General features: G+C 44.1%; 1 protein-coding gene across 3 annotated transcripts in view; it reads left to right on the top strand.

The window, feature by feature from the left end:
* Positions 1–22,890, top strand: part of LOC121436459 (THO complex subunit 5 homolog) — a 34,804-nt gene that overhangs the window by 915 nt on the left and 10,999 nt on the right. For 2 of the 3 annotated variants that reach the window (XM_041636389.1, XM_041636391.1), the window contains exons 2-13: positions 1,513–1,631; positions 5,670–5,813; positions 8,377–8,490; positions 8,605–8,702; positions 10,421–10,567; positions 15,959–16,073; positions 17,472–17,604; positions 18,299–18,334; positions 19,635–19,712; positions 20,794–20,834; positions 21,061–21,160; positions 21,700–21,808. In XM_041636389.1, the coding sequence (XP_041492323.1) occupies positions 1,536–1,631; positions 5,670–5,813; positions 8,377–8,490; positions 8,605–8,702; positions 10,421–10,567; positions 15,959–16,073; positions 17,472–17,604; positions 18,299–18,334; positions 19,635–19,712; positions 20,794–20,834; positions 21,061–21,160; positions 21,700–21,808 (1,211 nt within the window). In that variant the 5' untranslated portion in view covers positions 1,513–1,535. The remainder of the gene's footprint in view (positions 1–1,512; positions 1,632–5,669; positions 5,814–8,376; positions 8,491–8,604; positions 8,703–10,420; positions 10,568–15,958; positions 16,074–17,471; positions 17,605–18,298; positions 18,335–19,634; positions 19,713–20,793; positions 20,835–21,060; positions 21,161–21,699; positions 21,809–22,890) is intronic. The other variant, XM_041636390.1, reaches the window with a different exon arrangement.

The raw sequence follows: 22,890 nt of genomic DNA, 5'->3' as shown, positions 1-22,890 counted from the left end.
CAGGATTTTATTATGTGGTCCCTGCTGACGTTTAGTCCACCATATAGCAAAGGATGATCTTGAACTTCTTATCTTGCAGCCTCTACCTCCAGAGTGATTTTGGCAGGAATGTCCCAGACAGTTTTCTCAGGTCCAGGAGTTCAAACCCAGATCTTTGAGGAGGCTAGGCAAGCACTCCACCACCCGAATTGCATTCTCAACCTCACAGTAACTTTCTAAGCTTAAACTGACTTTGGTAGAAAACTTGAGGTCTGTGTACCATAAACAGGAAACTGGTTGCACTTGTCTTATGATAATGATAGAATTGCATAATAAACATAAATAATGAAAACAGATGGTTATTGATAAATTCTGCCTTAGTTTCCCTGTCCAAGGCTCTGAGAGAGAATCCATTTCTTATAAGAACCTTGACATTTGTAAATGCTAACGACAGAGTAGGAAACTAGATGTACTTGAAGCAATCAAAATTTGTCTTCGTGACGTGATTTTTGTTTTTTGAGACAGTGTCTCAGTATGTAGACCAGGCTGTGATCAACCTCACAAAGATCCATCTGCCTCTGCTCCTCACCCCTAGAGTGCTGGGATTAGAGGTGTCCACCCATCATACTTGGCCAGAATTTTTCTTTTTAAAGTTGAAAAGGATAACACACAAGCCGGGCAGTGGTGGCGGCGCACGCCTTTAATCCCAGCACTTGGGAAGCAAAGGTAGGTGGATCTCTGTGAGTTCAAGGCCAGCTTGGTCTACAAAGCGAGTTCCAGGATAACCAGGGCTACACAGAGAGACCCTGTCTAGAAAAACAAAGAAAAAGAAAAATGAAAAAGAGATAACACAGCATGGTGACCCCCAGCTATAATCTCAGCACTGCTGAGGCTGAGGTGGGAAGGTCTCCAAATTGAATTCTGAAAAATCTTTTTGTTTGACAGAGTCTCTCTTTTGGTTAGTTTGGCTATCCGTTTGTCTTGGTTAAGAATCAGCTCTTTCATTGGCATTTCTTTTTTTCTCTTTTTAAAAATGATTCATTTCTTTTAATTTTATGTAATTGTATTTTGCCTGAATGTATGTCTGTGTGAGGGTGTTGGATTCACTGGTACTAGAGTTATAGACAGTTGTGAGCTACCATTTGGGTGCTGGGAACTGAACATGCGTCCTCTGGAAGAGCAGCTAGTGCTCTTAACTACTGAGCCATATCTCCAGCCCTTTTCTTTCTAAAAATAAAAATAAATAGTTTTATTAATTCTTTGAAATTTTTGTGCAATATATTTTTCAATTATCACTTTCTAAGTGTATATGTTTTGCCAACATCTATATCTGTGCACCACATATGCAGTTGGTATTTGCAGAGGTCAGAGGGCATTGGGTGCCCTGGAACAGTAGTTCTAGATGGTTATGAACTGTTGGCTGGGTTCTGGGAGTCAAACAGGGTCCTCTGGAAAAGCCACAAGTGCTCCTAACTGCTGAGACATCCATCCAGACCCTCTGGGAAATCTTTAAAAGCTTTCTCTTCTTAATAGCTCTCTGACCTGGAAGAGCAACAATGTCATCAGAATCCAGCAAAAAACGGAAGCCCAAAGTGATCCGAAGTGACGGAGCCCCAACTGAAGGGAAACGGAATCGATCTGACACAGAGCAGGTAAAGTTAGCCAGGGTTCTGTGCTGCTGGAAAAGTACAGACTGGCCAAATGACTGTCCAGGAGTGTCCAGAGACTTCTGGTTGTCCATACTAGACCAGGTAACTAGAATTCCCATGATATGACAAAAGATGAATATTCACATCAAGTGCAAATATTGGGTATGATCAATACCTGCACAGAGAGCATGTTCCAGCATGCTGTTCCCAGCTTTCCTATGGTCCTAAGGTTTGCTTGCGCTGACTGCACAGCTCTAGAGCTTCCAAGACCAAGAAATTTCATTCTATTTTGTTATTTCGAGACAGGGTTTCTCTGTAGCTTTGGAGCCTATCCTGGAACTAGCTCTTGTAGACCAGGCTGGCCTCAAACTCACAGAGATCTGCCTGCCTATGCCTCCCGAGTGCTGGGATTAAAGGTATGCACCACCACCCAGCTTGGCCCAGGAGTTCTTGTCATCAGCAGGGTCTTAATTTTAAGCATATGGATGTTTTGCCTGCATCTGTGTCTGTGCACACATGTGTGCAGTGTCCCTGGAGGCCAGAAGAGGGCATCAAATGCCTGGACCTGGAGTGAGATGGTTGTAAGCTGTTGTGCAGGTCCTGGGAATTGAGTCAGGTCCTTTGGAAGAGCACTGGTTACTGCTAAATGCTGAGTTATCAGCCCCAGGCTGATTGGTTGGTTTCTGTTGTTTTGAAACAGGGTCTCACTATGTAGTCAAGGTTAGCTCCAAGCTAGAGATATCTTGGATCATCATTTGGATATACTTGGATTACTGGTGTGTGCCACCACAGCTGGCTTGTTTATTGAAATAGACTAAGGAAACAAATCAGATTAAATTTAAATTAAAAAGCAACATGGGGGGCTGGAGAGATGGCTCAGAGGGTAAGAGCATTGCCTGCTCTTTCAAAGGCCCTGAGTTCAATTCCCAGCAACCACATGGTGGCTCACAACCATCTGTAATGAGGTCTGGTGCTCTCTTCTGGCTTGCAGGCATACACGCAGAAAGAGTATTGTATACATAATAAATAAATAAAAATATTAAAAAAAAAGCAACATGGGTTTATGTGCCAATTAGTGGTAGAGCCTGTGTTCAGACTGTACAAGGCCCTGGATTAGAGCCTCCTATCAAGAAATAAGCCAATGCTTTTATAATTTGTATATTTGTTTAACTCACAGGCACAGATTTATTTTATTTTATTTTTGAGACGGGGTTTCCCTGTGTAACTTTGGCTGTCCTGGAACTCACTCTGTAGACCATTGAACTCACAGAGATCTGCCTGCCTCTGCCTCCCAAGTGCTGGGATTACAGGCATGAGCCACCACTCTCTGGTGACTTTTTTTTTTTTTAAGATTGATTTATTTCTGTTTTAGTGCATTGGTGTTTTGCCTGCATGCATGTCTGTATGAGGGTGTCAGATCCCCTGGAACTGGAGTTACAGACAGCTATGAACTGCCATGTGGGTACTGGGAATTGAACATGGGTCCCCTGGAAGAGAAGCCAGTGCTTTTAACTGCTGAGCCATCTCTCCAGCCCAGGTAAAAACATTTAAACAAGTGCAGAAAATAAGTCCTCTTTTACCACCCAGAACTCATTAAAAAATATTTTTATGTGTTTTAAGATTTTTTGCGTGAGTCATGTGTGTGCAGTACCTGTAGAGATCAGAAGAAGGTCCTGGTTCCCATGAAACTGGAGTTACAGACAATTGTGGGCCACCATGTGGTTGCTGGGGATTGAAGCTGGGTCTTCTCCAAGATCAGCAGGTGCTCTTAATCACTGAGCTATACTAAGACTCTCTGAATTAATTCTAATACATTTAAATGGGAATTTATGGAAAGAATAAAGTGAAGAGAAAATGAAACACAGTTGTTTTTCCCTTTAGTTTAAGGAAATCAAGATTAATGTAGAGATTTTCTGTGTTTGCTCTGACTATAGCATTGTTTTTGTTTTTGTTTTTGTTTTTTTTTTTTTTTTTTGGTTTTTCGAGACAGGGTTTCTCTGTGGTTTTGGAGCCTTTCCTGGAACTTGCTCTTGTAGACCAGGCTGGTCTCGAACTCACAGAGATCCGCCTGCCTCTGCCTCCCAAGTGCTGGGATTAAAGGCGTGCGCCACCACCGCCCGGCTGACTATAGCATTGTTAATTTGATTTTAGGTCTTGTGTTATAGTCCAAGCTGGCTTGAAGTCAACATTGTCCTGCCTCCATCTTCCAAGTGTGATGATTATAGGAATAGGCCACAATGCCTGGCAAATAGTGCTTTTTAAGTTTTTGTTTGTGTATATATGTTCATATGTGTGTGGGTACACATGTATGTATGTGTGCACACATTGTATGTTTGTGTCTGTAGGCTGATATTGGGTGTTGATATTTGGTATCTTCCTTTACCTTATTTATTAAGGCAAACATCTGTGTTTATCTGGATGTGAAGTTTCCTTAATCAGCATGGACAATGTGATCCTAGCTTGGTTAAAAATAAAAATTCACAGTATTCACAGTAAAGTTGTTTTGGGATGAGAAGTGAAATTACAGGCCATTAAAAAAATGTGTTGCCAGGCGATGGTGGCACACGCCTTTAATCCCAGCACTCGGGAGGCAGAGGCAGGCGGATCTCTGTGAGTTCGAGACCAGCCTGGTCTACAGAGCTAGTTCCAGGACAGGTTCCAAAGCCACAGAGAAACCCTGTCTCAAAAGACTAAAAAAAAAAAAAAATGTGTTGTGTATGTTTGGGGTATGTGGCACTAGTGGACCATGGCGCACATCTAATACTCAGAGAATAGCTTATGGGAGTCATCTCCTTCAGGTCTGGCAGTCCAGAACTCAGGTCATTAGGTTGACCTCACAGGTCATATTTTACTTTGTTTTTGATATGTCTCTTTCCTGAAGTCTTGACATCAAGTATGCATTATTCCATAATCAAAAAAACACAGAGGTTTCTATTTTGAAAACGAGAAAAACATTTTAGGGGCTGGAGAAATGCCTCAGCAAATAAGAGCTCAATTAAACTGTTTGCAAAGGACCTAAGTTAAGCTCCTAGCACTTGTATTTGGTGGCTTAAATCCCCTATAGCTCCAGCTCCCAGAGCGCCCAATGCCTTTGACTTCCACATGCCTATAACCACTTTCAGATACACACATATGCATAATTTCAAAATATTAAACAAATTATTGCCAAGTGATGGTGGTATACCATTAATCCCAGCACTTGGGAGGCAGAGGCAGGTGGATCTCTATAGGTTCAAGGCCAGCCTGGTGTACAGAGTGAGTTTCAGGAGAGGTTCCAAAGCTACACAGAGAAACCCTATCTTGAAACCAAAACAAAACAAAACAAAAATAAATTATTGACCAACCTGGTCTACAGAGTGAGCTCCAGGATGACCAGGGCTGTTTCACAGAGGAAATCCTGCCTCAAAAAAAAAAAAAACCAGCCGGGCGGTGGTGGCGCACGCCTTTAATCCCAGCACTCGGGAGGCAGAGGCAGGCGGATCTCTGTGAGTTCGAGACCAGCCTGGTCTACAAGAGCTAGTTCCAGGACGGGCTCCAAAACCACAGAGAAACCCTGTCTCGAAAAAAATAAAAAAAAAAAAAAACCAAAAAAAAAAAAACCATAAATAAATAAATAAGTAATTGAAATTTTTATTTGAGAATCTCTGGGTGGTAGCTCATGCTTTAATCCAAGCACTTGGGAAGGCAGAGGCAGGCAGATCTCTGTTCGAGGCCAGCCCAATCATGTACAAAGCAAGTTCTGGGACAGGCAGGACTACACAGAGAAATCCTGTGTTAAAAAACAAAGCAAGCAAACAAAAAAAACCCAAAACAACAACAAAAGGACCAATTCCATAAATGCCCTGGTTTGGGGTTTCTTTGTAAAGTTATGTTTTGTAAAACAGTGTCTCACTGTGTAGTCCTAGTTGGCCTGGCATGGCCAGACCGGTCGCACCAACACTGTAATGTTCTTACATATAGAAGGCTCTCATTCTTACTGTCTGTGATCCTGGCAGGGAGACTTCCACCCTCTACCCAAGCCCTTTCTCCTTTCCTCCCCAGGAAGGCAAATACTACAGCGAGGAGGCTGAGGTTGACCTGCGGGACCCTGGCAGAGACTATGATCTCTACAAGTATACTTGCCAGGAGCTACAAAGGTTGATGGCCGAGATCCAGGACCTGAAGAGCAAGGGCAGCAAGGATGTGGTAAGGAGAAAGGCTAGGCATGCTAAACCTGGTGTGTGTCTGCACAGCCGGGGCTCCCTTTGCAGCCACTAGGTTCTTCCTGATCTTGTACTCTGTCCCAGCTGTGATTAGGGTTGGCGACTGGAGCTTCCAGAGAGCTGCCTATTAAATTGTTAGTCCAATCTCCTATCATAGTAATAAAGGTACAGTATTGCGGTGGTGGCACACACCTTTAGTCCCAGCACTTGGGAGGCAGAGGCAGGCGGATCTCTGTGAGTTCGAGGACAGCCTGGTTACACAGAGAAAACCTGTCTCAAAAAAACAAAAAAAAAAGCACAAGATAACTTTTTTTCTATGATTATAATAATTTAATATTATCTACTTAATATTTTTTACATTTCAGGTATTCTGCTAACTATTAGGAAGTATGTGCAAGTAAATCATAGAGCCTAAAATGGTCTTGGATGTTAGATGAATTGGGCAGATAGGAAACAGAACAGTATATCTGAAAATGAAACTGGTGGGTTAAAGAAGAATTCACTTTTTCCAGCAGTCTTACTTATTTTCATGTATGATGACCAGTATTGTTAATATTATTACATTCTATAGCTCTATTATTATTACCAAGCTTCATAGCCGTTACGTTTATTGCTGTCATATATTTATAAGAGTCCGAGTTTTATGGCATGGCATTGCTGTGGTGAGGGTCTCCATAGGATCAGTAGGTGTAGATATTATTATGTGAACTAGTTGTCTTCTTTCCTTTTTATTTCTTTCTCTCTTTGTCTTTAGAACTCCCTGTGTAGATCAGGATGTTGCTGAACTCTTGCCTCTGCCTTCTCAGTGCTAGGGTTTGTTGGAGGAGGACCTGCTTGTTCATCCCTGCTGCCCAGAACCGAAATAATCACACAGAAACTGTATTATTTAAATCACTGCTTGGCCTATTAGCTCTAGCTTCTTATTGGCTAACTCTTACATCTTAATTTAACCCATCTCCATTAATCCGTGTATCACCACGAGGTTGTGGCCTACCAGCAAAGTTTCGGCATGTCTGACTCTGGCAGCAGCAGCTCCAAGGCATCTCCCTGACTCTGCCTTCTTCCTTCCAGAATTCAGTTCTGTCTTCCCCGCCTACCTAAGTTCTGCCCTATCAACAGGCCAAGGCAGTTTCTTTATTCATTAATGGTAATCACAGCACACAGAGGGGACTCCCACATCAAGGGTTAAAGGCGTGTATCATCATGTTTTCCCTCCCTCCCTTTAAAACAGCTGACAGGTTTTTTTTTTTTTTTTTTGGTTTTTCGAGACAGGGTTTCTCTGTGGTTTTGGAGCCTGTCCTGGAACTAGCTCTTGTAGACCAGGCTGGTCTCGAACTCACAGAGATCCGCCTGCCTCTGCCTCCCGAGTGCTGGGATTAAAGGCGTGCGCCACCACCGCCTGGCTTCAGCTGACAGTTTTAGTTTCACATCTCACAATGTAAGTGAAAGCTGCACTTTTTAAATCCTACTTCTCCCCTAGAAAACTGTTCCGTCTGTTAGGAAGGGGGAAGCCTTCCTTCTCTTGCAGCTAAAAAACACTCAGGCTCAGCACCCTGATCTTCTACTGAAACAGAACAAGAAATACAAAACTGATAAAGAGCCTTTCTGTCTGGCCGAGTCATGCCAGGCCGAGTGGCCACCATCATAGGGCTACCCACAGTTGGCCTCATTCCAGGAGGGAGACTCGGGGGAGGTGGGATCATGGGCCCTTGCAGGAGGAGGAAGAGGAAAGAATGGAGCTGGAGGTATCTTTCCTTGTTGAAATGCAGCCGTTGTGTTGTCAGTCAGGCTCTGGGCCTGCTCCTCCATCCGTTCTGATGTTAAGTTCTTCACATTCTCTCTGTGTTTCTGACCACTGCTGTGTGTCTCTCTCACAGATGGAGAGCCATGGTTAAGATACACATCACAGACTGTACAGTGTGTCTCTCTCACAGATGGAGAGCCATGGCTAAGATACACATCACAGATCATGCCGTGTGTCTCTCTCACAGATGGAGAGCCATGGCTAAGATACACATCACAGACTGTGCCCGTGTGTCTCTCTCACAGATGGAGAGCCATGGCTAAGATACACATCACAGACTGTGCCGTGTGTCTCTCTCACAGATGGAGAGCCATGGCTAAGATACACATCACAGATCATGCCGTGTGTCTCTCTCACAGATGGAGAGCCATGGCTAAGATACACATCACAGACCGTGCCGTGTTTCTCTCTCACAGATGGAGAGCCATGGCTAAGATACACATCACAGACTGTGCAGTGTGTCTCTCTCACAGATAGAGAGCCATGGCTAAGATACACATCACAGATCATGCCGTGTGTCTCTCTCACAGATGGAGAGCCATGGGTAAGATATATACCCCAGTAGTCACAATAAAACTTAGGCATGCTGCTCTGCAGACTGTTGGCTACGTGGTCAGTCTTCTGTTTCCAGGCTCCCTTTAGAGTTTGTTTATGGCCCTGGATGGTGTTGGCTTGGCAGCAGCTAGGGTGTGAAGGGATCTGATCCATCATCTGTTGGTCTTTACCATTTTTTTGTGCACAGGCCATTGAAATTGAAGAACGAAGGATCCAGAGCTGTGTGCATTTCATGACTCTAAAGAAGCTTAACCGATTAGCTCACATCAGGTTAAAGAAAGGAAGAGATCAGACCCATGAGGTAGAGTTGAAATTAATAGCCTGACTATTCTCTGTCCCCACTGTAACTGACTGATCTGACTTGCTGATACTCAGTCTTGCCCTAAATTGCCCTGCTCACCTCGTCTTCCTTCAGGCCAAGCAGAAAGTTGATGCCTACCACCTGCAGCTGCAGAACCTGCTCTACGAAGTGATGCACCTGCAGAAGGAAATCACCAAATGCCTGGAGTTCAAGTGAGTTTGGGGGACAGGGCTTTGATGTACATGTGGTAATGCTTGTTCTTCATGGTGTGAGTGATCCCTTCTTTATAGGAGCATCAGCAAGCTTAAAGACTGCAGGATTTGGGGATTACTTGGAGGGGGAGAATCTCAAGCAGTCATTTCAAACTACACAAAGAACTGTGGGAACCTCTGACTTTTTGCATTTTGGGCTCAGCACTTGTTAAAAGCAGTTCTTTCTCCTCAACATGTATTATTATTATATCTACGTACTGTGCTAGAATACCAGCACCTACTTGCTCTATTGAAAAAATAATGTACCTGTTGGTCAACATCTCCCTCTCCAATACTATTTTTGACATTGTGACAGTTGAAAATGTATAAAAACAACACGAATGTGATGCCCTACTCTATAATCATATCATTGTTTTGATGGAAGTTGGCAAAGTCAGAATATAATAGAACTCAGGCAGGTGGCCACAGAGAAGGATCATGAGCTTTGGAGTTAACATCCAGGCTTTGCCCCTCACTAGCTGTATGATCTTGGAAACATTGGAAAAAGAGCCAGGCAGTGATGGTGCACAACTTTAACCCTAGCACTTGGCAGGCAAAGGCAAGTAGCTCTCTGAGTTCGAGGCCATCCTGGTCTACAGGGTGAGTCCCTCAACAGCCAGGGCTACACAGAGAAACCCTGTCTCAAACAAACAAGAAAAATGGGAAAAAAATAAAGTATAGCTAATTTATATAATAAGTAATGAATTTTAAATGGAGATAAAATCCTCATCTTTAAGAACTAGATGAGGTGAGGATAGCATATAATAGGTGCTTATTTTATTTTTGAGATTTTTCTAGACCAGGTTTCTCTGTGTAGCCCTAACTATCCTAGAACTCACGCTGTAGACCAGGATGGCCTCGAACTCATAGAGATCCGCCTGCCTCTGCCTCCTGAGTGTTGGATTACAGGTGTGTGCTGTCCCCACCTCACATGGTGCTTATTAATGTATGGTAACTCTGATGCGTATTTCCCCAGTGCAGAATCAGGCTTCTTTTTTTTTTTTTTAAATATTTATTTATTTATTATACAATATTCTGGCTGTGTGTATGTCTACATATGACCTCATTACAGATGGTTGTGAGCCACCATGTGGTTGCTGGGAATTGAACTCAGGACCTTTGGAAGAGCAGGCAATGCTCTTAACCTCTGAGCCATCTTTCCAGCCCCATCAGGCTTCTTTTATAAGAATACTTAGAAACAAGCAGAAATTAAAGCCACTAGATTTTTTTTTCCACATCCAGTTCTGCCAGTCTGGCTTTTTCTAGTGAAATGTCTTAAAGTTAGGTGTAGACGCCTAGGCTTATTCCTCTGCGATGACGTGTCTTATCTTGGTTTCAATATGATGGCATGAACCTAGACGATGGGAATTCTGAGTTTCTTGGCTAATAGTTCTCCTGTTCAACCAGGAGACATTTGTAAATTCATCAAACATCCTTTTCAAGTATTCAACTAATTTGTTGACAAATAGATTGGGCAACATGGGCAGATGGCCTTGTGGTTGTCACTAATAGCCTTTTGCCATACTGAAATGTCTGTCATTGAGCATTTGCTGAGAGAATTCAAGATCTCAAGTAGCTGTATGTGGAGCTGCATGGGGATAAATCGATCAGCTGCTCCTAGAAAGTCACAGTTCGGAGTCCTGAAAATGGGTGCCTGATAACTTAGTTTTTGCTTACAGGTCAAAGCATGAAGAAATTGATCTGGTCAGTTTAGAGGAATTTTATACAGAGGCTCCACCCAACATCAGCAAGGCTGAAATCACCATGGGAGACCCCCACCAACAGACCTTGGCCCGTTTGGACTGGGAGCTGGAGCAGCGGAAAAGGTAGTGCTTCCTCTTCTCTGACCTCTTTAACCACACAAATTGTAGGGCTGGATTATACAGGCCCATATTTCTGCAGTGTATGGCAGTCAAAATCCTAAATGACCTGACAAAGTACAATTTGCACCTGCCACACAAAACGTGGTTGCCTAGCCCTTTGATAGTGAGACAAACTAACGCCATCCAAAGCAAGTGGTCAGACAAAGAACTGGAGTTACATGTAATGGTTGTGAGCTGCCTAAAGACAGTGGGTACCAGAAACTGAGCCCCAATTTTCTGCAAGAGTCGTAGATATTCTTACCTGCTGAGACATCTGCCCAGCCCTGCTACCCTCTTTAGAGTGAGTTTTCCCACCTCCATTAACCTAGTCAAGATTCTCCCTCAAGGATATTCCAGAAGACTCATCTCCTAGGTGATTCTAATTGTGTGTGTGTGTGGGGGGGAGGTATGCTCATACATGGGGAGGTGAGAAGACGATTTTTTTTTTAAAGATCTATTTATTATGTATACAATGTTCTGCCTGCACATATATTTGCAGGCCAGAAGAGGGCACTAGATCTCATTACAGATGGTTGTGAACCACCATATGGTTGCTGGGAATTGAACTCAGGACCTTTGGAAGAACAGCCAATGCTCTTAACCTCTGAGCCATCTCTCCAGCCCCCGAGAGAAGACGAGTTTTATTTCGTTCCTTCGGCAGTGGGTTTTGGGAAGTGAACTCCAGTCATCAGGCTTGAGCAAGCTCTTTAACTTGTTGGCCCTCTAGGAGATTCTAGATCTCATCCATTCGGGTCAGTATTAACCATCACAACCCCGTCCTTTGTCAAGGTGACACCAGGCATATCTATATCTCCTTTTTGTAATCATAGGCTCATATCCATTCCGTAATGCAGAATATATCCAGTCCATCTCTAAAAGTCCCCATAGTTTTTAGCATTCTTTTTTTTTAAATATTTAAATATTTATTTATTTATTATGTATACAATATTCTGTCTGTGTGTATGCCTGCAGGCCAGAAGAGGGCACCAGACCTCATTACAGATGGTTGTGAGCCACCATGTGGTTGCTTGGAATTGAACTCAGGACCTTTGGAAGAGCAGGCAATGCTCTTAACCACTGAGCCATCTCTCCAGCCCCCAGTTTTTAGCATTCTTAACACTATTCAAAATCCAGTGTCCAAAGGCAGGTTTTTCAATATTGCCTCAACTGGTCACAAACTGCTGCACAAGCCCTCTTATTGCCCCATCTTCCCAGTGGTTAGAACTACAGGCATGCTACTACCATGTCTGGGCATGAAAGTAATTTTTTTCCTTTGAAATTGTAACCCCTGAGGGGCTGGAGAGCTGAATCAGTGGTTAGAAACACATAGTGGCTCTTCCAGAGGACCCGGGTTGAGTTCCTATCACCTATTTAAGCTAACTCACTTTCACCTGTAACTCCAGCTCCGGGGATCTAATGTTTGTCATCTTTGGATACCTGCACTCATGTACATAAACCTCCAACACACACACACACACACACACACACACACACACACACAATTTAAAAATAAAATCTTAAAAAATGTTAATAAATGAGAATGAAATTATTTTTTTTCCTTTTAAATGATTACTATTTTTATTTTGGGTTTTTGAGATAGAGTCTCTCTATGTAACCCTGGCTGTCCCAGAACTAGCTCTTGTAGACCAGGATGGCCTCGAACTCACAGAGATCTGCGTGCCTCTGCCTCCCAAGTGCTGGGATGAAAGGTGTGCGCCACCACCGTCCATCATGGACTCCTAATACTATTTTTAATTTTACCTTTTATTATTGTGTGTGTGCATAGTGTATGTACCATAACAAGTGTATGGAAGTCAGAGGACAACTTTGGAGTTGGTTCTCTCCTTCCCCCTTTTGTGAGTTCTGGGATTGCTCTCAGGTCATCAGGCTTGCACAGCAAGTGCCTTTATCCACTTACTGTGACTCTGAACTTCTGCTCTTCCTGCCTCCACCTCCCAAGTGCTGGGATTATAGGTAAGTACCATGACATCTGGATTTATGTGGTGCTAGGCAAGCATTCTACCAGCTGTACTATATCTTAAACTCTTTGTTGCTGCTTGTCCTTTTAGTTTTTTTGTTTTTTCTTTCAAGACAGGGTTTCTCTGTGTATCTCTGACTGTCCTGGAACTCATTGTGTAGACCAGGCTGGTCTTGAATTCACTGAATCAGCCTGTCTCTGTTTATCTTGGTTAGGCTTTCTATTGCTGTGATAAACACTGTGACCAAAAGTGACTTGTTGGGGAGGGTGTGTTTCAGCTCACTGAGGGCAGGCAGCCAGGCAGGAGGCTGCAGTTCTTAACTGGAGCAGATCAATGGAGGAATGCTGTTACTGGCCTACTCCTCTTGGCTTGCTCAGCACTAGCCCAGAGGGCGGCACTGCTCACAGTATGCTGGCCCTTCCCCAGGCCAATCTGATGAAGGCATTTTCTAGACTGAGGTTCCTCTTCCAGATAACTGTGGTGTGTGTCAAGTTGATAAAACAAAAAAAGGAATCAATCTCTGCCTGCAATGCTGGGGATCCACTCTAAGTCCTCATACGTATTAAGCAAGTGCTTTACCACTGAGCTGCACCCCTATAGATCTAACCATGTAGGTCTAACTCTGAATTTTGTATTCTCCACATCTGTAAGCTTATTGTCTTAAAAAACTTTGTAAGCATTATTTCAGAAGGTTGTACCACAGTCACAATCCTAGGCATAGAAAAATCAGAAACCATTCCTCTTTCAGACTTTTTAGGGTGTTTCCATATTGTACTATAATAAATAATGCTTCTTAAAGGTAGTTTTGTTTTTATTGGTGGAGGTGGGGTTATTTTGTTTTGCTTTTGGTACTGGGCTTGGAACCCAGAACCTCGCGCATGTAAATGAGGATTCTGTCACTGCACTGCACATAGCCTCAGACTATTTTCACCCTGTTTGTTTATTTGCTGTGAGACGGGGCCTTGCTCTGTGACCACGCTGGCCCTGAACTCACTTTGCTACTCCAGTAAGTCTTAAATTTGAAATCCTCCTGCTTCAGCCTCTTGGGAGACTGATGTTACTGCTTTGTACTCTCAACTTTTCTTTTTGTTTTCGGATTTTTTTTTTTTAAGTTTTGTTTGTTTTGGGTTTTGGTCTTTTCTTTCTTTCTTTTTTTAATAATTTGCCTATTTTTACTTTATGTGCATTGGTATTTTGTGAAGATATCAGATCCCCAGAAACTGGAGTTACAGACAGTTGTTAGTTGTCACGTGGGTGCTGGGAATTGAACCCGGGACCTCTGGAAGAACAGCCAGTGCTCTTTACTGCTGAGCCATCTCTCCAGCCCCCTTTGGATTTTTTTTTTTTTTTTTTTGAGACAAGATTTCTCAAAAAAATAGCCGGGCAGTGGTGGCACACGCCTTTAATCCCAGCACTCAGGAGGCAGAGGCAGGTGGATCTCTGGGAGTTTGAGGCCAGCCTGGTCTACAAGAGCTAGTTCCAGGACAGGAACCAAAGCTACAGAGAAACCCTGTCTCGAAAACCAAAAAAAAAAAAAAAAAAAAAAGATTTCTCTGTGTAATCCTGGCTATCCTGAAACTAGCTCTATATACCACCAGGTTGGCCTCAAACTCACAGAGATCTGACCAACTTTTCTTTTTTAATGTTTTTATTTTATTTGTTTGGTTTCTGTTGTTCTTTTTTAGAAGTTTTTTGTTTAGTTTCGTTTTGTTTTTTTGTTAAGACAGGGTCTCATTATTATAGCCTTGGCTGGTCTGGAACACAGTATGTAGACCAGGATGGCCTCTCAAATCCACCTGCTTCTGACTCCTAGATGCTGGGACTAAGGAGTATGCTGGGACTATGGCTTTTTAACCATGGTGGCTTACAGCCATCTATAATGAGGTCTGATGCCCTCTTCTGGAATGTAGGCAGACATGGAAACTATTATTGTATACAAAATAAATAAATAAATAAATAAATATTTTTAAAAAATCTTCTTGCTAGGCCTGGTAGTATAGATCTTTAATCCTAACTTCTTGGGAGGCTGGGCTAGCCTGAGCTACAAAGGGAGCTCAAAGTACTCAAAGAAAAGGTTGTACTGGCTAATTTTTTTAAATATTATTTCTTTATGACTTCATATCTTCCTTTTGAAAAATATTTGTTTTTATGTGCACTGATATCAGTGTAAGGGTACCAGATTCCCTAGAACTGGAGTTACAGACAGTTGTGATCTACCATATGGGTACTGGGAATTGAATGCAGGTCCTCTGGAAGAGCAGCCAGTGCTCTTGACTGCTGAGCCATCTCTCCAGCCCTGTGCTGACAAATTTTTTGTCAATTTGATACAAGCTAGAGATATCTGAGAGGAAGGAACTTCACTGAGAAAATGCCTCTTTAAGATTGGCCTGTAGGTCACTCTGTGGAGCATTTTCTTGATTTATGTGGAAGGGTCCAGCCCACTGTGGTCAGTGCTAGCCCTAGTTAGGTGGTCCTTGGGTGTATAAGAAAACAAACTGAGCTGGGCAGTGGTGGCACACTCCTTTAATCCCAGCACTTGGGAGGTAGAGGCAGGTGGATCTCAAGTTCAAGGCTAGCCTGCTCTACAAAGTGAGTTCCAGGATAAGCAGAGCTGTTGTACTGAGAAACCTTGTCTTGAAAAACCAAAAAAAAAAAAAAAAAAAAGAGAGAAATAAAACAAACTGAGCAAGCTGTGCGGAACCAGCCAATAAGCAGCATTCCTCCGTGGCCCCCCAGTTCCTAAATGAGTTCCTTCCTAGAATTGTAAGATGAAGTAACCCTTTTCTCCCTGAGTTGCTTTTTGTCTTGTTTTATCACAACTAGAAGCCCTAACAAGACAAAGGTTAACATGTATAACTTAGTAGAACCCTGTCTCACAATGAGAAAAAGAGGAAGGGGAATGAAAAGGAAAGGAAAGGAAAGGAAAGGAAAGGAAAAAAATGTCTGACGTCTGTGAATGGTGGCTCACATTTGTCATGTTTTCCCTTGGAAGACTGATGCAGGAAGCTTGTCACGAGTTCAAGACCAGCTTGACCTTGTTAAATAAAGGGCCAATGACACAGCTCAGGGGTTAATTTCTAGCCTGACAACTTGGGTTTGATCCCTGGAAACCACATGGTAGGTGGGTTATTCTCTGACTTTCACATGCATGCTATGATACATGTGCTCTCACCCTGTCCCACACACAAAATAAAGAGATGTAATAAAAATGTTTTAAGTCAACATATTCGAGGATTTATGCAATTACTAAGTTTGATGGTGCTCGTATGGACAAAGGACTCAGCACAGAATGCTGGCTGTCGATAGAGTGATCTGAACCGCTGTGCTGCAATATCCCTGCAATGCCTTGGTGACAGTGCCCTGTGTGCCCCTGCAGGCTGGCAGAGAAGTACCGCGAATGTCTGTCCAACAAGGAGAAGATCCTGAAGGAGATTGAGGTAAAGAAGGAGTATCTGAGCAGCCTGCAGCCTCGCCTCAACAGCATCATGCAGGTGAGCATGGCTCTGCCTTCACCACAGACCAGAGGCCACAGGGCCAGCCTCGCTCTGGGCTTCCCAGCTCTGGCATCCTAGTCAGCTTACACTGAGAATGCTTTATCTGGGAAAGACAAGTTATGTTCTGGAGTAAAGAGATACTGGGCTACTGGGTCCGGAGCATCCACACACGTGCCCAGACTATTGCCTCTCTATAGCTTTGAGGTAACACTGTCTCAGATTCGTTAAGTTCAGTTCACCCCTTCCCTGCATGCTCCTCACCAGCCTGCTGTCCCTAGGCATTTAAACTTGCTTCCTGAGAACATCTAATAGGTTCACTCGATACCTCAGGGGCTGATGGTGAAAAGTGGATTGCTCTCTGGAAAAAAAGAACTTGACTCAATTTGAAAAGCTTCCACTTTACCCATATAAAATCTCCCTCTCGCTTACTTGCTCTATCTCTGTTTTTCTGTCTGTCTATAAAATGTGTACACACACACACATTTGTGTATGTGACCTGATTTTTGTTGGTTTGTGATGCTAGATTTGATCTAAATCCTTTTAATTTTATGAAGCAAGATAAAGGGCTAATAGAGTAACTTTGTGAAAGGATTCTAGGGAAATTATAAATCCATTTTTCTAGGAATTGGCAAGTCTGCCCTTCTTTCCTTCATAGGCATGGAATTAGAACTGTTAACAAAAATGTATTTTTATAATAGAACTTCATAATAGGAAAAAAAAAAAAAAGACATGGAGCTGGGCTGGTAGTGGACCTAGGAAGTTGAGGCAGGAAGATTGTGACGTTGTGGCCAGTTTGGGCTGAATAAAGAGCAGGCTCTAGGCTCCTTAGACTACATTGCAAGACTATTTCTCAAAAAACCAAGAAGCTGAGGATGGTGGTAAATGCCTTGAGGCCAGCCTGGTCTGCATAAGAGTTTCAAACTAGCCTGTTCTACATTTTGTTTTGTGTGTTCTTAGTAAAAAAAAAAAAAAAAAACTTTAGTCACACCAAGCCATTAACAGTTACCTTGCCAATTGGGAGGTTTTGTTTTATAAAATAAGTTTGAATATACCTTATATCTCTTTTTTCCTGTTATTGTTTTGTATTGTTTTCTCTTGTGAGATAGGGTCTCTTTCTCCCTCTCTAGTCCTGGCTTTTGGAATTCCCTATATAGACCAGGCTGGCCTCAACCTCACAGAGATTGCTTGTCTGTGCATCCTGAGTACTTTAGTCCCAGCTCTTGGGAGGCAGAGACAGGCGGATCTCTGAGTTCAAGGCCAACCTGGTCTACAGAGTGAGTTCCAGGATGGCCAGGGCTAACCCAAGAAATTCTATCTCAAACAAACAAAAAGCAAAACAAAACTATCATAAAACATCCATGCAGATAGACTAAATTTTCCTTTTATTGCTTGCAGGCTTCCCTCCCAGTGCAAGAATACCTGTTCATGCCATTTGACCAGGCACACAAACAGTATGAGACTGCGAGGCACCTGCCACCTCCCCTCTATGTGCTCTTTGTACAGGCCACTGCATATGGGCAGGCCTGTGGTAAGTATGGGGGCTAGGCAGGGAGGGAGCTGTGGGAGATGCGGACAGAGTGAGAAAGCACTGTCTGCCCAGGAGAGTTTCCCAGCTTTGCCCAAGAGCCCTCAGGTGACAGATGCTTCCTCCCCTTTGTTCCTTCAGCATGGATGCTTGAACCAGCTAGCCTGGGGCTTGACTAATGTGATGGACATCTCAGGGTGGATGCTTTGAATCTTTATGAACATGGCTGTATAGCTCTTTGGTACAGTGCCCAGGCAGCCTGTGTAGGCTCTCAGATGCTCACCCTGGCAAGATATACTTGGCAGGTGGATCAGTGTCTTCTTTGTGTTTTGGGGGTGGGGTGCTTAGTGGATTCAGGTCCTAGGCAGCGTTCCCAGGCTTCCACATCTCCTGAATCAGCCTGCATGACTTTACGGTGAATTACTGGGGGAAAAGGACGTACCCCCAGTGTGCTCAGGACAGCCTGCGACTCCACTAAGGATTTTAGGTTTTGATCTGCTCCGATGCAGCTTTCACTTAGCACTAAACTTTTCTTCTTGTTCACACCTTGCCCCATGGCATCAGAAAGGCATATACTATACCTGTGCATGCCCCTTTCCCAGTCATGGCACCAAGACATTACTGTGTCTTTTCTTGTGTCTTCTTGGTCCGTCTCGTCCTCTCCTTCCCCTTTGTTCTCTTCCGTTGCCATCATCAGCTCATATGAAATCCTCCTCCCAGCCCCCTAGACAGGGTGAGTAAATTTCTTTTGTGTTTAAAGTTCTACTGTTTCCACTTCTATTTTCCTGTTGAATTCAAAACTAAACTATTAAAAAGAATATTGTAGGTAAGGAGTGTGGCTCTGTGGTAGAGTGATTGTGTAGCATGTGGAGGGTGTGATCCCCAAGACAGTCTCCAGTGCTCACTTGGGGTAACCGGCTTGTTTGGGCTGGGCTGGGCTGGGCTGGGCTGGTTTGTGTATTATTTCCAGATGTAAAGCAGTAGCTGGATATTGGGGGGAGGCTTTCCGTCTTTATAGTGTAGCTGGGAAAATGGTACCAGGGTTCCGTGATGTTCGTACCTGTGAGATAGAGGAGGAGGAGCTGCAGTGCAGTTTAAGCCCTGGATTCCATCCCACCACAATCAGGGGAAAAAAGGACAGAGCAAGTGGAGTGTGTCTTATTTGCTCATAGCAGAAGGATCCCAGAGTTCCACATTAGGCAGAGTGGGAAACAGATTGATAACTGAGTGGTCGAGAGCCAAGCCCAAAGTGAATGAGCCTGGAGAGGACTCTGTTTCCTGAGCGTCAGGTTTCTCTGCATGTCTATAATAATAGTATGCCCCATTCAGTTATCGTGAGACTAAAGGATGCATTTACTTATTTATTTTGTGGTGCTGGGGATCAAAGCCACAGCCTTATGCTTATTAATTGTACTCTTCTGTGCTACATTCCTCACCCCCAAAACTAATGTAACTAAAAATTTAAGCCTTAGTTCATTTACCTCCTACCACTCAACTAACAGTTGCTATTTTCCAAGTCGCCATTTCTTAGCTATGGAAACTGAGCCTCAGACCAGTAAGTTCCCTTCCAGGTCACAAATCCAGTAATGAGTGGGACAGGAGTCAGGTCTGGGACTAGGCTGCAGCATCCATGTTCTTACCTCCTCTTCTCTGCTGCATTGTAAAACCAGACAGTGCTGAACACAGACCTTTTTTACAGAGAGTGCCCCATCATCTCTGGGGTGTGGATGGGTGTGGGCTTCTGGGAGAGAACTTTTTAGGACAGTTGGTGGAAGAGGCTGTGGGGTGACAAGCCCAGGGTTTGCATGTCTCAGGGATGTGTAGCTGCAAAGCAGTACTCTGGATTTTATGTTCTTAGTGAACCATAGAGAACAGATTTTAGTTCCTATTTCCTTCCTCTGTGTGGAGTGAGTTTGCCCTCCCCCTCAGTCAGCAAGGAACGGGGGCAGGTGTTGAGAAAACACAGCTGCTGTGTCGGCTTGCACTCAGCAACCTCCCAGCAGCTTTCCCAAGAGGCCTTTTCTCACCTCCAGATAAGACGTTGTCTGTGGCAATTGAAGGCAGTGTGGACGAAGCCAAAGCTCTCTTCAAGCCCCCTGAGGACTCTCAAGGTAACATGGGGATTGGGATACCTCACTCAAGGATACTAAATAGCTGGACTGATGCGGTGTAGCAGGAGGCTTGACCTTAATGCCAGTTTTAGGGTAGGCCCAAGAGAACTCAGTTCCCAGAATTACGAAATGCAGCCTTTGGATTTTATCCCTAGCACTCACCAGCACTTCGACCCTGAGGAAGGGTTACAGGTTAATGCCTATAATACCCAAATTCTGGAGGTGTCACAGGTTTGAAGCCAAACTGGTCTAAAAAGCAACTTCCAAGCCATCCAGGGTGACATATTGAGACCCTGTCTCAGTGCCCCGGCTCTCCTAAAAAAATGATAAATTCCTCATATTTCTTATAAATTCCTCATATTCCGCCCATTCCCGTTGTGTGGGTTGCATGAAAGAACAGTCTTGACTTGGATACACAGCAGCCCTCTATACAGACAGCTACTGTTATTTATGTTGCTCTTACCACTGTCCCACCAACAAAGGACTTTATGCTCCATAGAAATGACATTTCAAAGACTCTTGAAAAGCAGGGCTGGAGGCTGAGGAGATGGCTCAGCAGGTGAAATACTGCTGCCAGCATCAAGATCTGAGTTCTGATCCTAGTACCCACATCAGGAGCTGGGTTTACAGTGCTCATATGGGCAAGTTCACACACACACCACCACCACCACCACCACCACCACACCAAACAAAACAAAACCAGGCTGGCTGGTAGGTTTCTAAGTCATTCTTTCTTTTTTTTTTTAAAGATTTATTTATTCATTAGATATACATTGTTCTTCAGGCCAGAAGAGGGCACCAGATCTCATTATAGATGGTTGTGAGCCACCATGTGGTTGCTGGGAATTGAACTCAGGACCTTTGGAACAGCAGGCAGTGCTCTTAACCACTGAGCTAACTCTCCAGCCCCAAGTCATTCTTTCTTTACATTATGTTTTCTATACCAAGTAAGAAGCAGCTGATTTACTCACTCCTTATTTGAAGGAAGTCTGGGTGGGCCCCTCAGTCCCCGTGGTGGAGGTTTTCTTAGGGAGCCTATGCAGTTACCTCCCTTCTCACTGCCTTCCTTGTGTGTCTTCAGATGACGAGAGTGACTCCGATGCTGAGGAGGAGCAGACCACGGTGAGCCCCATTTCCTGATTTGGGAATATCGCAGCCACGCTGGTGTTTTCAAGGAGCACAGTCCTGAAAGCAAACTGAAGAATCTGAATAAGTGTCTGCTGGGACAGGAGTCTGGCAGCTGGGTACCTGGGGCAAAAGGTCACAGGCAGCTGTGCTGAGGCTCTGGGACACAGAGATGCAAAAGGGAGATTCATATGACTCATGCTTGTGTATTTTCTCTGTCCAGAAACGGCGTCGACCCACCCTTGGGGTTCAGCTGGATGACAAACGCAAGGAGATGCTGAAAAGGCACCCGCTGTCTGTCTTGCTTGATCTGAAATGCAAAGGTCTGACTGCATTCTTAATTCTAATAGTGCCTACGAGCTTGGCCAGTTGTTGGTGCGAAGGGTCCAGTAAGCTCGAGACTCTGCCTGTAATATTTCAATCTCCTATTTATACTTTTTTTACTGCATATTTATCATGTATGTACGTGTGTGTATATGCGTGTATGCACATACCAGTGCAGCAGTCACATAGACATTAGAGAACAGCATGTGGGAATTGATTCTTTCTACCATGTGGGTTTCAGGAATTGAGCTGAGACCATCAGGTGGCAAGAGCCATTATCCTCTGAACTGTCTCTCTGACCATTTTTCATTTTACATGGAGTCGTGCTTTTTTAGTTTATCCTTTTGAGATGGAGGTTGGTGGCATCTTTACTGTGTAGCCCTGGCTGTCCTAGAACTTGCTCTGTAGGCCAGGTGGCCTTGCATTTAGATATCCTCATGCCTCTGCCTTCCAAGGCTGGGATTAACTACACGCACCACCACGCCTGGCCTCAGATGTGTTGATTCATAAATGATCTGTTCTCTCCCTGCTCCTCCAGACAACAGTGTGCTTCATCTGACTTTCTACTATCTCATGAACCTCAACATCATGACAGTGAAAGCCAAAGTGACAACCGCCGTTGAGCTGATCACCCCCATCAGTGCAGGGTAGGGGGAAGGCACTGGGGATGGCGTGTGGGCAGGGATGTGGTGAGAGCCCCTGTTCTCCAGTCCTCCTTCTGACTATGAGAGGTTCCTTTACCATGTTGACCTATGTTCTTGTGTCCCCACGACATGGGAGTCCTGGCACATCCCTGAGATATAGAAGTGCTCTCTGATTTACATTTGTGAAGTTCTTTACAGCAGATAAAACAAGTGATAACAGCACATTTGCTTGTTTGGCAGATCCACAGGCTTTTATAGCCAGCAAAATGCATGTAAATGCATGAATGAGGTATGGGAGACATGACCAAATTGACAAATTTTGGCCCTTCTTTTCCCATTTCTGTCCCAAGGGGCCAGGATTTTTGTTTCCTAGCTCGGTTCATTCCCTAGGGTTGTCCTTAACTGTGTGGTAAGTAGACTGTAAACAGGTAGCGACAGCATCCCAAGGAAGCCCCTGACCATGGTAGTCTTCTTCTACAGTCTAGAGAAGAAGAACAGAGAACAGAAAGAACCTGGGGGTAAACTAACCTATACTTAGAGGATCACTGCCCTGGCCTGGCCCTGCCTGGCCTGGTCCTGCTGTCAACTGGAGAAAGAACACTGAGGCGAAAAAGCATTGGCCTAGTGTGTAGTGGAGCAGAGCTCTGCCTGTCCCTTCCCATTCTGCCAGATGAGAGGCCTCTCCTGGCTGTAGACCCTACATTTAGGTTTATTACACTCTTCTGGCTGCTGCAGCCTGTGCTGGGTGGTGCTGCACTGCCTGGCAGCATGTTGGGTGCAGTTGACCATGCTCCCAGCAGAGGGAGTCCAGAGCCTGGTTCTTCTAAGTTCCACATCTCAGCTGGGTCTTTCATTGACTGAGCAGTTTGAGGACACTCTTTTTGAGAGGGTGTCACTGTGTAGTCTTGCTGGCCTAGAACTTGCTATGTAGATCAGGCTGGCGTTGAACTTGCTTTGTAGACTAGGCTGGCTTCCAACTCATGGAGATCCTGCTGTTTCTTGAATTGAGGGTAGTGGGGCTGGGCTGTGTAGTGTCCAGGCTAGGATATATAGTACGATAATACTGGCTGGCCCGCAAGTCCAGG

Source organism: Microtus oregoni, unplaced genomic scaffold (genome assembly GCF_018167655.1).
Source record: "Microtus oregoni isolate MIOR12 unplaced genomic scaffold, Mior012 000049F_ref0000343, whole genome shotgun sequence".
NCBI lineage: Eukaryota > Metazoa > Chordata > Mammalia > Rodentia > Cricetidae > Microtus > Microtus oregoni.
Note: the sequence above shows the minus strand (reverse complement) of the source record. Positions and strands in the feature narration are given on the sequence as shown.